This window comes from Heptranchias perlo, chromosome 21 (genome assembly GCF_035084215.1).
Source record: "Heptranchias perlo isolate sHepPer1 chromosome 21, sHepPer1.hap1, whole genome shotgun sequence".
NCBI lineage: Eukaryota > Metazoa > Chordata > Chondrichthyes > Hexanchiformes > Hexanchidae > Heptranchias > Heptranchias perlo.
The window spans coordinates 22,116,260-22,133,916 of NC_090345.1; the positions used below are offsets into that span (position 1 = coordinate 22,116,260).

General features: G+C 39.3%; 1 protein-coding gene across 8 annotated transcripts in view; it reads right to left on the reverse strand.

Annotated features, from left to right (window-relative positions):
* Positions 1–17,657, reverse strand: part of LOC137340045 (fibroblast growth factor receptor 2-like) — a 132,866-nt gene that overhangs the window by 64,796 nt on the left and 50,413 nt on the right. For 4 of the 8 annotated variants that reach the window (XM_068002261.1, XM_068002256.1, XM_068002255.1 and 1 more), the window contains exons 1-2: positions 13,100–13,530; positions 10,881–11,116 (exon numbers count right to left, since the gene is read on the reverse strand). In XM_068002261.1, coding sequence (XP_067858362.1) covers positions 10,881–11,116; positions 13,100–13,125 — 262 coding nt within the window. In that variant the 5' untranslated portion in view covers positions 13,126–13,530. Of the gene's footprint in view, positions 1–10,880; positions 11,117–13,099; positions 13,531–13,687; positions 14,083–15,389; positions 15,471–17,657 lie in introns of those variants that run through there. The other 4 variants (XM_068002258.1, XM_068002259.1, XM_068002260.1 and 1 more) reach the window with 3 other exon arrangements.

Genomic DNA, 17,657 nt, shown 5'->3' on the forward strand with positions numbered 1-17,657 from the left:
TGCCACTAAAGGGAAATAGGATGACAGGCTCTTAAAAGATTTCCTCCTTGGCAGGACTTCTACCATCAAGCAGCTGGCGCAACCAGTCACACTTACTATAGACAGGAAGGAGCAAACTCTCCAACCTAACTCAAACAACCTACAACCACAGAGACAGGAGGCAAGTGCCAAACACTACACCACAGGTCCGCTGTGTACAAGCAGCATTTTCAGCTTTTTTTTCTTTAAATGGGGTTATATAATGTTGTTAACTTTCTAACTCTTCCATATGTTAAGACTATCCCATTGATGCTCTAAAACTGAAGAATTGAGGATTGCTTTTTGGATAAGCTGGCCAAGTGACATTCTGTAGGATAATGGTCTGTATAAATGGCCAGGACACCCTTTCGGAAGAACAGGTTGTACTGCAGTCAATGTGGTAATCTTAGCACCCTTCAAAGCTAGGGGTAATAGAGTTAACAAAGTTTTACATTTCATTTTATTCCCTGCAGCAGAATAATTTAATTGCCTATCTTCTTTTCTTTCATTTACACTTTACTTACACCTACACTTCATAGTTTTGCCTCAGTAAAACCAAGTTAACGTCAATTGAAGGCTGTCCTAAATGATACAAAAGCCTTACTGAGGGCAGAATAAACCAACATCTTCTGAAGCTGCCCTTTGTACTGTTCAAACTGAAGTTAACAATTTTAAACTATGAAATAGGCACACAAAACTCTGAAAGAGTTTAAATTATAGGTTATGACCTCTGAATCCAACAAGTGGGTGGAAGGTTCGCAACCATGACTCATTCAAGGCCTCCACTGGGGGTGGCAAGGAGGGAGGGAGCATTTCAGCCTGGTACACACAGCATTTAGGTTTCAACTATTTTAATTTTACTGTGAAATTGAAAACATATATATTACATTCTATTAATGAAATACACAAAAGATTATTTTGTAACTAATTTGGCAATCTTATGGCATATTTAGGAAATTAAGCATCGTGCTGTTGTAGCAGGGTACGCTCTTCCGACACTGAGGCTAGGACATATTGCTGGGCACCTGGCCAGGCTAGCTTGACTTGCCATATCCTACCTGATATGCAAGTGCTTAATGCAGGGTGTCAAAGGGGAGAAAGTGCTTTATCGTGTTGATCATTGCCTTAAATCATCCCTACAGCTAAATAAATTGCAGAATCAGTGAACGATCAATGATAAAACAGTGCCCAAACCCAATGATACACTATCAGCTTACAGCAACCGCAATGAGCTGCTAAAATCATTATAGTCGCATGTACGAACTTCAATCGAACCCAGTTCAGCCCACTGTAAGCCCCTAGTTCAACTTCTGCACCTTGAAGATGAAGCTGGTACAGCACTGTGCCATTGAGGCACAGCATAACTATTACACACCCTTAGTCTGTTTAGATAGAAATCCTTAAAACAATCAACTAAATATATAAAAAGAAAAAACATTTTTCTCATTGCTGTTAACCACTCACTGAAATAGCAATAATGTGAAATATTCTGAAAAGCAGCAGACTGCAAACAACACTTGTTAAAACAGGTCCAAAATGTAACCACATTAAAAAGAAAAAAAATGTCTGACGTAATCTTTGCAATGAGTTGTAGCATGTAGAGATTGACTACTTTGCTTTCCACCACGCTATATGTGCACGGAGGCAACTGCCCCAAAACACAGCGGTCCCTGACAATCCTCAAGATGTGATCCCGGCAGTCACGCCAGGATTGTTCTCGCCAGTGCCAACCCCATGTGTTTGTGGGGTCAGAAGGAGGGCAGATAATGCTCACAGGACTGCAGGAACAGACGCCAGTACAGGCACATATCTGACACCCGCCTGCCTCAAGTGGCCAAAAAAATCCAGCGCATGCCCGGCATTGGAGGCCGATTGGAGTTTGCCCAGGCCCCTTACACCCTCCCCGACACCAACCAGGTTCCCCATCAGCCTCAGGCTCCCAGCACTGGTTGCTCCCGCCCCAGGTCCCACTGCTGATGACGTCTGCCTTGTAAGGGGTGGGCAAGGTTCTGCCCCTTACAAGGCTGGTGCAACCAGGTCCCTGCTGTTCTCCGGTGTATTCCGCTGTCTCCCTTTGGAGTTACAGCAGGAGATCAGCAGACCTCGGTGGACTTTTGTATTTGTATTAAAAAATACAAGCATATCCAGTTTACGTTTCTGATTTTGTTCTTGATATTTCTATACTGAATCCCTACGATCTTTGAATTCTAGCTTTCTATCCACAGAATTAAATGACTTTGTTTTGAAAACATGCGTAGTAAAGCAAGTGCATATTTTGAAACATGCAACAGAAATTTATATAAAAATGCTAAACTTCACTGTCCCTCTCAAAAGACACATTATAAAATCTCAATGGCAACCTCTGAATAAGATTCTCCATAAGATTCTCCAAGTCAGAAGGATATGGTTCGGGCCTCACTCCACACAGCCCCGGCAAGCGGAGGCCGGAGCACCGGCTCGGAATAGTGGATTGATGTCTAGGGCAGGTAAAGAACTCCCCCATCTTAAAGGGTAAATGGAGGGGGGTTCTTTAGCCTTGATTATAGCCCCCTTCACCCGTGCCCCCCCCCCCAAAACCAAGAAAAGGTACTCTGAAGATAAAAGTCGTGAAGATGGCAATGGGAAACCACCTCAGCTACTCTTCCCAGTAAATGGCTCAAGAATCTCATATATGAGACTTGAGTTAGGACTTGCCCTAGGGGCAGAACACAATGGGCGGTTGGACCGAGCAGTCTGATAGCAAGCAAACTTTATGCAAGGAATCTCCATATCAGATAGTTTTTTTTGTATGCTGAACAGGTGACCTCCTAAACTAGTGTCAATGGACATTCAGGAAAAAATGCATTCCCTTACTAGCTCCTTATGACCATCAGCAGAGGTTGTAAATACTTCACAACAGTGTAAAGCACCAAGACTACAATAGGTCAGGTCTCAAAGCAAACAGGCATATGTTTCCCACAGTACACAATTCCCCTTTCCTGTTGTTCATGGATACAGAACGGAGTTTATTTTCTCAATTTAGAAAATAAAAGTTTTTTTGATCTTTTTCAAATGTACATAGTGTTTATTAGCAACATCCATACCAGAACAGGTATTTGTAGAAGGATAAATACACTTTTAAAAGTCAGGAATCGCTGTCCCGTCCTTCATTTACTAGACGCTTTGAGGAAATTGGAAGACTTTATTTCCAATTTTCCAAAATGGACATTTTTCCATCATCTATTTTTCCTGATGAATTTACTTCACACTTAAAGCTGCAAATTGTAAACTGCAACGGGAAATGGAACATTTCTATTTACAGCCCACACTGAGTAAACTAAAGCTATGTCACCATTTATTATCTTTGGACAGGGACACCAACGGAATTCAAATGTCTAAAAAAAACAATGAGTGGTAAGACAGTTACTGTTCTTATTGACTTTGATCATTCTAATTAACAGAAAATGCTAATTCTACGTAAAGTAACCTGGCCTTTCAAAACACTATCTACACATTTCATCTGTAAGCACTATTTGTGAAATTGCCAGGGAAAGATACAAATAAGGAAATGAGAAAAACAAGCCCAGCATTAACATGCTATACAATGACTTTACCATATACTTAAGGAAGCTTGGAACACCTGTCTTCTGCATTAGACATTGGACCAGGTCACTGTTTCTTAACTGATTCAAAACATGAATTTGGCTCAGATTGTGTTCAAACAGGACTAAAGCTTAATTCATTCAAACCTGAAGGTTGAATACAACAGGTTTCAATAAACGTTGTTATAGGTATTTGTTCTCATTTGTAAAACCAAATGTTACAAAAAATTATAACTTTGCTCGATTTTCATGTGGCTGTTGTTTTTACAATATTTGTTTAAATAATGAATTCTGACAATACTGATAGTGTGAGGGAGCGGGATTAACACACACAGTTGATTGGATTTCTACACAGCTCCTTGTACTGCCAGGCTCAGAAACTCCTCCAATCCAATTTCTCCTATGAAGACACCAGCATTCATTTGAACAAAAATAACAGGAAAATAGAAACAAAGAGTTGTGAAAGTCTTTGTAATTGTTTGGTTTTCTTAAAAGGGGTCCTAATGGTGACAATCACTGGTAGAACATTTTTAAATCAGAATAAACACTCTTTTCTTTGCTCCAGCTGTCTATACCACTGCACTATGAAGGATGACATGCCACTAATTTATCCTCCAGCTACCATAGAGAAACTGATAAATGATCTAACCACAAATAAATAAGCACCGTAAGTCTCATCTGTACTTCTAACCACCATGGCAGGTGCTTCTAATGTGATGCCACCAGTTGAGGTCTGATGATTGATCAGTAACGCACCTCAAAATCCACAGCCAGGTGTTGCCATGGTTTTACAAAAACTCATTCTTCAACATCCCAGTAAATAAGGATCTGTCAGTGACAGTGAGTCCAAGAGTGTGAAGGAGTCATCATTCAGAAATTGTCCTGGCGCCTTGGAATTACAACAGTCCTTCGTAGGGGTGAAAGAATACCAGATTCCCCACTAGTGAGGTAATCTGTTTATTCTATAGACACACATGAATGGGTCTCCCAGAAATGATCCAGATCAATAATAGTAAATACTGAGATCGATACTATGTTATTTGAACTATATATTTAAAGCTGCACACCCCACATTACCTCCATGTACAAGTGCAGCCAAAGATGCCAATCTACTAAAGCATCTTCTTTGACACTGTCTATTATAAAGATGATGTGGAGATGCCGGTGATGGACTGGGGTTGACAATTGTAAACAATTTTACAACACCAAGTTATAGTCCAGCAATTTTATTTTAAATTCACAAGCTTTCGGAGGCTACCTCCTTCCTCCCACATCGTTCACCTGAGGAAGGAGGTAGCCTCCGAAAGCTTGTGAATTTAAAATAAAATTGCTGGACTATAACTTGGTGTTGTAAAATTGTTTACTATTATAAAGATAATCAAATCTTCATAGCAGAGGCATGTGTAGCTGCTCTGCTGACCCCTCTCTCCAGTCCTCATTCTGAAACCCCGATGAAGTGCATTGTTCAGGCGGGCAGATTTACAAAGCACACATTCCTGAAGTTGATCTCAGAATTGAATAAAACATATAACACTACTCAAAGAACAGCAGGGAAGTTCTCCCAGGTCCTTGCAAACATTTATCCCTCAATCAACATCAACAAGAACTGATTAACTGGTCATTCATCTCATTGCTGTTTATGGGACCTTGCTGAGCACAAATTGGCTGCTGCAGTTACCTACAAAACAATAGTGACCACACTTCAAAAATAATTTATTGGTTGTGATGCGCTTTGGGGTGCCCTGAGGATATAAAAGGCACTATATAAATGCAATGTTTGTCTTTCACTAGACTTCTTTAACTGCTAGCTACATCAGCAATACAGATCGAAACAGTCCCAGGTTTTATTGCAGGTCTGTGCTGTTAACAGATCTCACTTTAATTGGCTGCATTGCCCCTGGACTAACAAAGGGAAAAAAAGTCAGGGCTTGTGTTCCTAGTCACCATCCAACAGCCCCTCATTCCGACGAAGGGGGCACATCCAAAATGCCAGAACCTTTTTTTCCCCTTATCAGATGCTACGACCTACTGTGGGTTCCCAGGTTCTTCGCAACTCAGACTTAAGGTTGTGCTTTTTGAGGATACGTCACCCTCTTTCTACCTTGTTTTCTCCTCTTGCCCATCATTCCCAGGCCAAGCAATTCCCACCACCAAGAGGAAGGTGCAAATTCATGCTCCAAATTCACGGCCAATATCATTCTTAGCCAACCACCAGGAGGCAAGTGTGAATAAACTACTAGATCATTTCTATCCAAATTTCATTCCCTTCTGCTGGGAGTGCTCTTTTAATGTCTCTGTACCATATCCTGGACAATCAAATGCTCCTAACCTGTCATTTCACATGAGTAATAATCTTGCACTATTAATCACACCTCGAGGATTCACAGTTGTGTATGCAAAATTTATAATGTTTTGGAAATACAGCAAAAAAATGAACTGTTCCACCACAGGTGCCATGCCAACCAAACTGATGTAATTTAATATGCCACTCTCAAACAAAAGAACCTGATCAAGAGGGAATTCTAACAATTCAACATGTGCCAGTAGAGTGGAGAGCAAGCAAAACAATTATTTGCGTCAAATATTATGGTCACATATCATCTCAGTGACAGAACAGCACTAGTTTAAAAGAATCCATTGGATTTATTGTTTGGAGATAGTGCAGTAACAGAGGATCTCACGTGTTTTCTCAGTGTAGGTTTGACCAATTCAACTACACAGCATTGAAAACATATTGCAATAGTGTTCTTTTTCTGTAAATCCTTCTTGACATGATTAATACATGTAATTAATAAGGCTTTGGTTCTTATGCTGTTAAAAACTGAAAAATTACTTCAGTTTCTTTGAATATATAATTGATAATCATGAGTGATCTTGATTGCCTTAATTTCTTTTCATCTTTAATAACTGAAACACTTTTACATCACACTGCAGCACAGTATTTGAAAGTGTGAACAGTTTTCTTTTCACTTCATCAGACTTTTTAAAGCTATTTTTAGTCCCTTTCAACACAACCCCAATGGGAACCACTTGCCCCAAAGTTGACTTCTTCAGGACATTCTCTTAACACCCGTCAATTATACTCTGTGATGGGCTGATAAATATTGCACTTTTAAGAGCCCGTACTGCCAATGCCAATTCCTTCCTCTTCTCTCAACGGATGGAGTAACCACTCCATCCTTTGGCAGCTCACTGGAAACAACCAGGAGTGAATGATGGGCAATCCTGGAACAATTTGATTTGTGATGTATACAATCTACCAAGTGCTGTACCAGTTGCCCCATCCCTTGTATGCTTTAATGTAAATATTAGTTTACATTTGCTTTATGCCCAAATCCCATTATCGTGCTGGAATCTGCAGACAGACCACAGAATTATCTCAGTATTTACAATGTGAGACTTAGCTACCATGTTCATAAACTAATGAACTGCAAAATCCACTTGGCTGCTCTTCTTTTACACATCACTGATTTGACATTATCAACTTCACAGCTGCCAAAATTAAGTCCAGAGAGGCTTTTACCCACTTGGTTTATATTTTAAACAATCTGCTTGACATTTTTAGTAGCTGTGTTCAGCATCCACTATCATAAATGTATCATATTCCTGTATTCGGTACTAACATACCTTGAAAGCAAAAAAAACTAGAGAAAACTCCAAATTTTTAACCTGCTTAATGCGAAAAACTATTTGAAGAAGTCAGCAGGGTTTGTATATCTGTGACCTTGATAATTGGACATAGATTAACTCAACTAACTCGTTGCCGAGCAGGCACTGCCCAGAGCAAATGTCAGATGGCTCAATCATATCTAGTTTTTCAGAAAACGTCTAATGTTTGGCAGTAAAGCTTTATGCCAAGATTTATAAATTCTCCTTTAATAAATTTAAAGGATGAAAAAGTTATAATGGAAGAAAAGATACTTATGGTTTGGAGTATTATTATAAATAAGATATCTCCACATCTGTTTTATCTGCTGAACTTTGAACATTTCACAGCTCTCTGCATAATTCACTTTTGTAGTCAGAGTTCCCAAGTAGTATCATAGGAACAGAGGGAGCAATCAGCTGTCCTTTTTGTTCTTGGTTACAAAAAGCGTTGTAATACAACATCTAAAAAGCAATTTTTAAAAAATCAATTGATGGTTCCCTATTTCACAATCTAAACAGGTCTTTTGCTAAAGCTCTGCCCTTACCTTGGAAAAACCTCAGGGGTTGAGTACATGTCAGTCAGATGCCTGTTTCAATCCCCTTGGACAGGAGCATAACCCATAGGTCCTGGGAGTCAAAAACTCCTGACTCCTGAAAGACTAGGCTGACTCTGGTTTTTAATTTCATTTATACAAAGACCTGGTTCTGTGCTCCAGGCTCAGTTTATGGAAATGAAAGGGCAGGTTAGTGCAGGGGAATTACACTTGTGCTCAACACCTAATTGAATGCTGGAGTGATGCTGAGTCTCAAAATGAGTCTGATTCACATTGCATATCAATTCAGCACTCGTGGTTCAGGTGAGTTATACTGCATAACGTGGGCCAGGTTGCAGTCAATATCAGAAAAAATCCAAACCTCTGCTGTGCAGTATATCCAGGGTATAATTTTGACAACTGTAGAGGGGGAAAATACCAAAGCCCAGGCTTTTAGCAGGCTAAGTAGAAAGGAGCACATAAACCGATATTTGTGTGTTTTAAACATGCTGCACACAAATTAAAGAATGATATTAATAGACTAATTTGTGTATTAGGGTCTGACTCTGAAAAAGAGGAAACATTACCACTTTTGAGCACTGAATCTCCTTTGAAATAAGCACCTGATTTCAGACACATCACAAAAATTCAAAAATTATGTCCCTGATATTTCTAATGAGGGTTATACAGCTGAACATTAAAAAAATGAAGAGACCACACCAGCGGGAGGACACGGCTTTCACCCCCACGTCACTGCGTTTCTGATCTCCATTGTGGATCGCTTTTGGGAGCGAGGCATCAAGCAGATGTCGTTGTTGGAGAAGAGGGAAAAATCATCCCCAGATCACTCACTCAAACCTCCTAGCAACTGACTCAGAGAAACATGGGTGCTGTGGACTGCTCGACTGCCCTCTCAGCCAGAGTATGTACAGCCTAGGGAGATTGGGGCAGGGAGAATTTGCAGCGTTCTCTGACCAAACTAACACTTGGAATCTCAATATATATTTTTTTTCAACTTCAGAAATGTTAAAGGATTAAAAGCCACCAACAACTAAGCTCGTTTTGCATGTGTATTGTGCACTTTTACATGGCAAATTTTGAAAGCACAAGACAGCACGACATGATTTCGTATGGGCTAAACAGGACAACTGTAAAGGTCAGTGCTTTCACAAACTTTTCTGTTAAGGGCCACAACCCCAAACAGTGTCTTGCTCTGGGGCCACTCTCAGGAGGAATGTGCCAACATGCTACACCAAGCAGTCATAAGACATGGGCTTACACCCACAGTTCCCCACGTGGTGAGCTTGTGATTTCAAATGTTTCAATTTGGGCAGCTGCCAAGTGGAGGCCAGGCACATACATACCCAAAGGAAAAGTGTGTGTGTGTGTGTGTGTGGCGATCAAACTACAAGACTAATAACTATAGCTCTCATTGTTTTCACCAGGTCTTTTAATTTGCTGTATGAAGACTTCTCAATAGCATTCCTTTCCTTTCTCTCACTAGACAGCAGAGCAGGGCCAGCACTACATACACATAAGCTTTTAGGGTTTCAGCTTTCAATATTTCACAATTCATTACGATGTATAGATGAAACAAATGCAAAATGAAAATGCAGGCATTTTAACAAATCAAAAGATTCCTTCATCCCTTTTATTTAAAAAAGGGGCTTATTTAATGAGTTAAAAGATTCGAACAATTTGTAAAACTCATCTTACGCTCGGAATCACATCAAGACTGAAAGCACTAAAACTGGAGATGCTATTCTGCACTGAACAAACTTTCCCTCTCCTCACCTGCCTTGCCATGTCCCTTGCATTCCTGCTTATCTAAACCAAATGACTATGACAGTTTCCCAGCCCAGTTGTATCCAGTACTAGGCTGCACTTTAAAATGTCCCTAAAAAAGCTTGTGTCACCAGCGGGAGGAAAATAATATAAGACTCATTAAATGGTGATGAGAACCTAACTGCTCTCTCTATATTCTCAGATTACCTTCAAGTGAAAATACTGACTGCAATTTCCCTTGACTGTCGACAGACCCACAGACACAAGCCTCCATTCAATTATTATTTCCATCAGTTAAGAAAACCTCATTTAGGCAAACCATATAGCGATTTTAAGTTCAACCTGCATCCTTGGTAATTACCACTATTAAAGAATGGGAGGCTGCTTTGAAACTGCAGATAGTAATGAATTACAAAACCCACCAAGATCATCAATGAATTAAAAGTCAGACTAATGACAGAAGTCTCGACATTCCTTTACAATTTTTAAAAGAGGCTTTGCTGTAATTTAGGGAATAATGACATCTACTTAACAGATGGTGAACCTTTACACTGTCACTTAAAACCAAAAAAAAATCTGATGGAGTCAATCAAATTCAGCTATTGCGCCATATTGACAACAATGCATGTCACTGTACGACATCACACCGGAGTCCTGCTTTGATTCAGCCTCTCCAGATAATAGTATCTGCCACTGACTCGGACTTCCTGGAACTGCCATATGGATTCTCTGGATCACTGGCAAAGTAACTTTAGCAATTCAAGTAAAACTTGTAGATGATGCACCGGTCCAAGAGATGCTACATCAGAGTGGGTCCTCGTTCACTGGAAGCCACCCAGCAAAACTACTGAATGTGAATTACAATTAAATGCATTGCTTGGTGCAGGTTTTGAAGAAAGAATGCAATCTCCCTTTTTAAGTATTTAAATACTTGTTTCTGGTTTCTGACTTGTGGGGACATTAGAAGCTAAATAAGAGCTTAGAAAAAGCAAGCAAAAGTAACGTTTTAAAAACTTTTTAAGATATGGGCCGTACAAAAATAAACCAGTGTCACAGTGTGCACACTAAACAGGTACAAATGACAGGGTCGAAAAATCTGTCGTTCTGGTAAAAATCTTTGCAAATAACTGCAGTTGTCCCATTGTAAAGTATGCAAGCTACCAAAGTTTAATTATTTGTCAGGCCAGTTAAACAAAACTTTGCATAAGAAATGTTAGAAGCACTTGAATGTTCAATTAGATACCAGCTGCTTTTATTTTTCCTTGATATAATGATAATTGCCATTTAACTCAGCAATCAATGCAATTTAACTTACCTTCTGATTCTGATGCACCATTATCAGCAGACTTAAACTGTGGCCTTGCTACAGTTAGTGCCGCCATGGTTAACATGGCCCAGCAGACTAAGTAACAACAACTAGGCATCCTGTTAGTGAAGATCCTTAGACCGCTGCTGGAACTCCATCTGGACTCTAATCCCATCTGAATTTGTGTGTATAGGCATGAAAGACCAGTGTCCTCTTCCTTACTGTGTGGCTCCTCACTTGAAAGGCTGCAGAGAGAAGAATTAGCCTGTCAGTGGAACGATTGTGAAAGCTTAGTTCAATCCAGAGGGGAATACTCGCAGTTCCAAATGTGAAAATCATGTTATTTTTCAACTGTGACAGCAACTGCTCATTAGAACAAATATCATCTCTGATGCTGTGGCACAAGATAATTAAGTGGAGAATTAACAGTTATTTCTGTGAAAGTTTGCAGAAAAGGAACTTAAAAGGATCTACCTTCAAAAAAAGTAACTTCAAACAGCCCTGTACACTTTTTAAAATATTACTTTAAATATTGGGGAAACTATTCAATAAAACCTTTAGTTTCTAATTTTTCCATAGTATCACACTTAGAAAGCATGAACGCACATAACATATAAGACAGTGAAATCAATCGCAGAAGATTAAAGTATAGAGTTCATAAGCAGTACTTATGTTTTCTTCATTCAGTTTTCTCTCGTTCTTTCTGCAATGGGGATTTTTAAAAAAATCTTACTGGAAAGCAAGCTTATTACTGATGCACTAAACACAAAAAATGTTTTAGGAATTATACTGGTAAATGAATGCATACATTTCCTGTGTTTTCCATTTGGTATTACAAATACGAGTGCAAAGGGGACCCAGTTTCAGTCAAAGAGCAGGACTGTCCTCCAGTACAAGCACAAGGCATGTGGGATTGCAACAGCAAACAAAGCTGCACAACCTGAGGAATACACATTCTGACCTGAGTCAACACACGGGTCAAAATACATCAACACAGCAGCCCTACATAATAGGAAAAACAACTGATGAAAATAAAATCAATGTTTGAGAATAAACGCCTCTAATCCCAGATATCTGGCTCCAATCTTTACCGTTAAAAAATGCTCTACTTGAACCCAGTTTAACCCTTTCACTGGCACAAAATATTATCTATGTTTGATTACAGAGTTTGGATAAAACACAATTCCCATGCTGGCCATTCTCTAAAGTGACCTGACAGTATCAGCTTATATGAGTGAAAAGTTAAATTTATTCATACTGCACAATTCTGTTCATGAAAGTTCTGTTAGTGATCAGGATAAGTTACTCTCAGTTCTAATGCAATGTCTTCCACTTCCGTGGAATATCCTTAAACACACTTGCATGAGTGATGACTACTGAGCAGTCGATCCAGAATTCAAAATCAATATACTAATAAAGTAGCACCTGACCATAACACTTTTCATATTCCACGATCGTGGATGGAACACACATCGCTAATGGATCACACAATCTTAACAAGAGAAAACATTTCAAACAATTTCTCTCTATAACACAAGTTTTGTATTCCTGCCAGAAAAACAACGTGAAAAGAGATGTTCTACTATACATGTATATCATGCAAAATGCTATCAATTTTTTGAAAATGTTTTCTCAAATATCCCTGTTCACTTTGCATTTAATGTATTTTAAGTACAAAACCAAAATGCTTCACAGGTAGGATATAGAACGTCTCCACGTAATTAAGTTGTAAACCGTGTAAAAGGCATAATTTGGGTGAAAGAAATGTTTGCAACAGGAATTCTAACCCTTGCATTTAAGCCCAGTGATATTTGCTGCAGAGTAAGTTCAGTTTGATAGTTTGACACTTAAGTCTTTCCTGCAACCTAGAATTCATTTCACACTGATCTATCTAACTTTTCAAAAGCACCGTCACCAGACTTTGAACCATGGCTAACTATAGATCCTGCTTTCCTCATCTTAGGAGTAACAGCTTATTTCTATTTTGTTTATTGCCTTTCCTTTCAAGGTAACATAAATATGTGGTGATAACAATACTATATCTCAACTCAAATTCACAATTTTATAAATATTTCAAAAACTACTTTAAGCTATAAAAATGTTTTCTTCTTTTTCTTAAATAGATTAATATAAATATATGGAATAATCTTATAAAGATGCTACACAATGTAGCAAGTAAAAAAATACATTTTAAAAAAAAGAACACTGGATGAGTGTTAAAAAAGTACCTCAAGTTGATTACAGCATTGGACATGCAATTTTTCTCCAGAATGTTCACATATTGGCTCCTTGCAGTAATACAGAAACACACAGCAATCCTTTACGGAGTTCTTGACACAGTGAAAGCTAGACTTTTTTTGAAAGGGAACTTTGTCTCCCTCCACAGACTACATTGGGGAGGAGCTGTCAAACTAATCTGATTGATGGCCTCAATGCCACCCGCTCTTCAAGCCATTTTCACCTCATCACATACCTGCCCAAATTATTCTAAACATGGGAAAGGCGGCTAGGTTGAGAAGCACTGCATTCCTTTAAGCCAAAAAAAAATCCCTCCATGTACAGTTTGCAAGCGAGCACTTGTTCTGCAGCGACTAATATAATTTAACTTCAAAAAGGTTAGCAAATACTGTCAGTGTGTTATTTTTCAGCCTCAGCAAATTTTTCTTTTCTGTCCCTTAAGGCCATCACAATGTAACATACAAACAAAACATGAAATAAAAAGATACCACATTTTTGATTTCACAGAGATTACATTCAAGTGCAATTTTTTGGCATGCAATAATTTTCTGCAATCCAACACTGCTTGGTAGAATTACCTTTACTACCACAGCAAGAATATGACCCACGCTCCCCGCAGCAGGCGTGTGCACAGGATGAATTAAAGTAAGGAATGTGGGCTCCCTTGGGTAGTCTTCTAGAAACAGAGTTGTGCCTGGACTACTTAGATCCAACTGCCATAGGTCTCTGAGGAAAACTCTACTATTCGGGATCAGTGAAAACATGACCCAAACACATATATCCAACATGCGGCTCTCGCAGAATGAAAAGGGTGTCCATTTCTCTAAATAACTTTTTCTTATTAAAAAGAGGAAAACTAAATCACAAGGGATTACAATCGTCCTGATGGTATCTCTGTGAGAAAACAAAGACGGCAACAATACAGAATAAAAGCAGATACTGCAGCCCTAGTTCTGGATTCACTTCATTCACAAGCTCGTTGTAATCTCAAAAGCCTTGTGGTGTCTGTAAATCTTTTCTTCCCCTCTCTCCCCTCTTTGGTCACTCCCCCTGTTTGTAATCTGAACCTGTTCCTGAACTGAGCTTCATCATCAAACAAGCAAAGCAAACTGCCTCTGCCAATCAAATCAGTTTTCAGTAATGTTTAACTCTGTGGGCCAGGCTGTAACTCCTTTACTTCACAGCATGTAGAACTTGGCACATAGTTTGCTGGCGTGTCTCCCCAACTCAGTTTAGTTCCAACACATGAACAAACATTTGCAAGACTAGTAGCTGCTGCATTCATATAGTAAAATGAATGCAGAAACAGGAAGCAATGAGACACTGGGGTATTCACTAACATCTACCTATTAGTACTTCAGAAAGCAGCATTTCGGGTACACAATGAAAAGACAGACAGCATTTTTTTCTTTAACAGCAATTCAGGGAGTTTACTCGTTTAGACTGAAAGGACAGCAATCAATCAACAGCAGCTCATTTGGCTAAATGACTTGCCATTAAAGTAAAGCCTAGCAATTCTTAAAGCGATAGGAATTGTACAATGTGAAAAAGCAAAGAGAGTGTTCAGAATAAAGAAAAGAATAAAAACAATAACGATCACAGTAAACAATTCCATCATGAGATATTTTGGGGAAAAAAGCTCATCACAGCAAGCTTGAGGAATCTTTCACACCAGTTATGTTTTTGAATAGAACCATAATCTATTCACTGATTTTGTAAAGTGATTGGCTGCTTTGGAACTCCTTCAAGGTCCTATTGAATGTGAATGGTATAGCTAATAAGCCTATTATTGAGCCCCCCAGTGGAGTGTGAATGGACAAATAGACACTACTCAGCAGACTTGGGACGAAGGGCAGTAAAGCCATCAGAGGCTCAAGGTGACAGTTCAGCCTGCAAAGAGAACAATAGCTTTAAGTCTTAACCAAGAACAGGGACTGACAAGGACCCCATTCAGTATATTTTCACCCCCTACAGGGATCCATTTTATTTTGTCTTTCTCCAACAAAATATCTCAAGTAGCCTAAACTCTTGAAAGACCCCAGAGACTTCCTTTTTTAAAAATATGCCGTTCTAAATTTTGTACTGAAACATCAATAAGCAGCTAGGACATTAAGGAGAGGTGGTAGTTTGAACAATGTTCTCCAATGATAGATAAAGTGCAGAGAAATTCTGGCAGTGCAGACTATCATTTTACCATTTAATTGGGATGCAAGTGCATTTGTCCTACTATTGGGAAGCATAACTAGTGTCTCAATACAAGAAAAATGTTATATTAGTTACCCTGATTCTTTAACACGCCAACATCTCTTTTAATGAGACAGGAGAACTCGATTCATCTTTCACCTCCTGTTAAAGGGCATTTGTAAATGCAAACCTATCAAGACACAAAGACATGTATGCATGACTGCTGATGCCATCATATAAGAAACATAACATAAGAAATAGAAGCATTAGTAGACCATTAGCAGAGCCTGCTCCGCCATTAAGATCATGGCTGATCTTTGACCTCAACTCCACTTTCCCGCCACATCCACATATCCCTCACATTTACCCAGAAACACAATGATTTTACCCTCCAATTTTCTCACCTCCTCTACTGAAAACTCTGGAGCACCCTGGGTGATGCTTCAAACAGCATTGCCCCTCCTCCTTTATTATTTTGCCCAATGTGACATTCTTCATCCGTGAACATAGGCAGACTATTCAATCATCAGAAGCAACGCAGTTGAACCTGATTCTATCCTCATCAAACATCCGTATGTGTGGCTATCTGGCAGGAGTCACTGAATACCGATTAGGAACATGAACATTAGCTGATTACTTTCCCCTCCATAGCCCAGAGACATGGAGGCCAATTGGAACAGTCCCCATCACCACCTGGCTACAGTCAGTTAGCTCAACACAGATCGCCTAGAACCCTTCTGGATCATTTTACAATGAAATTATTAAAATGTTTGTTCTGCATTTAAAGCAAAAACACTCACTTTCAAGTCAAAATCTCTAATTTCTAATGTAATATCATAAAACACAGATTTTTAAATTGTATGAACCAAAAATTCAGGTTAAAAAGTGCTTTAAGAAGCATAATGGTATTACATAGTACCTTATATTACTCTCAGAAGGGTTAATTTAGTCAGGCTTTAGCAGGCTGTAAATGACAGAGTTCACTTTTCCTCAGCTTCAGGCCCACAGTGGCAGAATCTGCCACTGCATTATCCAAACAGTCAAGTTACTTTAAAATCCCCATTCAGCCAATGGTGCCAGAACGTCTGAGCTGGTGCCTGTTCTCACACAGAATAAATGTTGTGCATTTTAAACTGCAATTAATTACTTCAAAGTACATTTTGACAGTATGGGAGTGTGAGGAGGAGTGAAATGGGAGGAGCCTTCAAAATGTAAACTATTTCTTAAAATTGCTAGTTTGTATTGAGCACTGTGTGGTTTTGGACCTGTTACAAAGGGAGTCTGTGGTCTCAAGATCCTTTGGAGCTTTCCTAGTCCAAAACCAATCAGCAGCTATATATATTTGAAACAATTCTAAGAGTTACTGAAATGCAGTGTAACTGTCATAATAAACTGACTACACAAGTTAGCATTGAGAGTGCTTATAACTTAAAAAGAAGTAAATTACAGGATGTAAGTTATAGGTTTATAAGATAGCACATTCCAGCCTCATACAGTAAACATTAGTTATTTTTAATAAAGCAGCACATAAAATATGTTGTACATCAGTAACAACTTCTACTTCAGGGGGTGGAACTTGGGATGTGCTCTGTTCAGACTCAGACTGAGGGATGAAGGAGAAGAGGTTAAGGTGAACTGCCAGCCTATTTTCCTTCCTTTCATCTCTGCTTAGAAGCAGTTAGCTTCTGCTCACTATTTCCCCAACAGCATGAATAAGATCATGAGCTTGCATAGGAGTTACATATGCAATCTGCTAATGCACACACACACAGTTACACAAGGAGGGGACACACACACACACACACACACACACACACAAACACAAGAAGAGCAGACACATAACACATTTTGCAGGCTGACAGGCTGATATAAAATGATTGGTCGTCACATTATTTTTTTCTGGGCTGGAGTAGGGGCTGCCCAGGCTTGAAGAATCTGTCTGTCTTTATAAGCTATTACAAACCAATGGAATAATGTAAATTGTCCTGCTGCTATACTCAACTTCTGCCATTAGAGGCTGCTTCGTCATTGCTCAATTATAACTCAAGGCAATTCACTGCACGGGAAAACAGAGCAATATTGAACAGATCTGCGGGCTTTGCCTTGGGACCTGGATATGCTCAGTCCCTGAATCAGCAATTCCACAATAGTTTCCAACCAGGGTCTCACCATTTACCTGAAAAATGCCCAGGGTAATTTTCTGACTTTGAACCTTGCCCACTGGTAGAACTTAGTGCAAATTCAGGCTTGGGCTGCGCAGGATTTTCTGACACTTATGTCAGAAAATTGCATGCAGTATATGTGCCTGAATTTCAAATATGTGCTTCCGGTGAGCATGGCTCCCCATCAGAAGCACAAATTTGG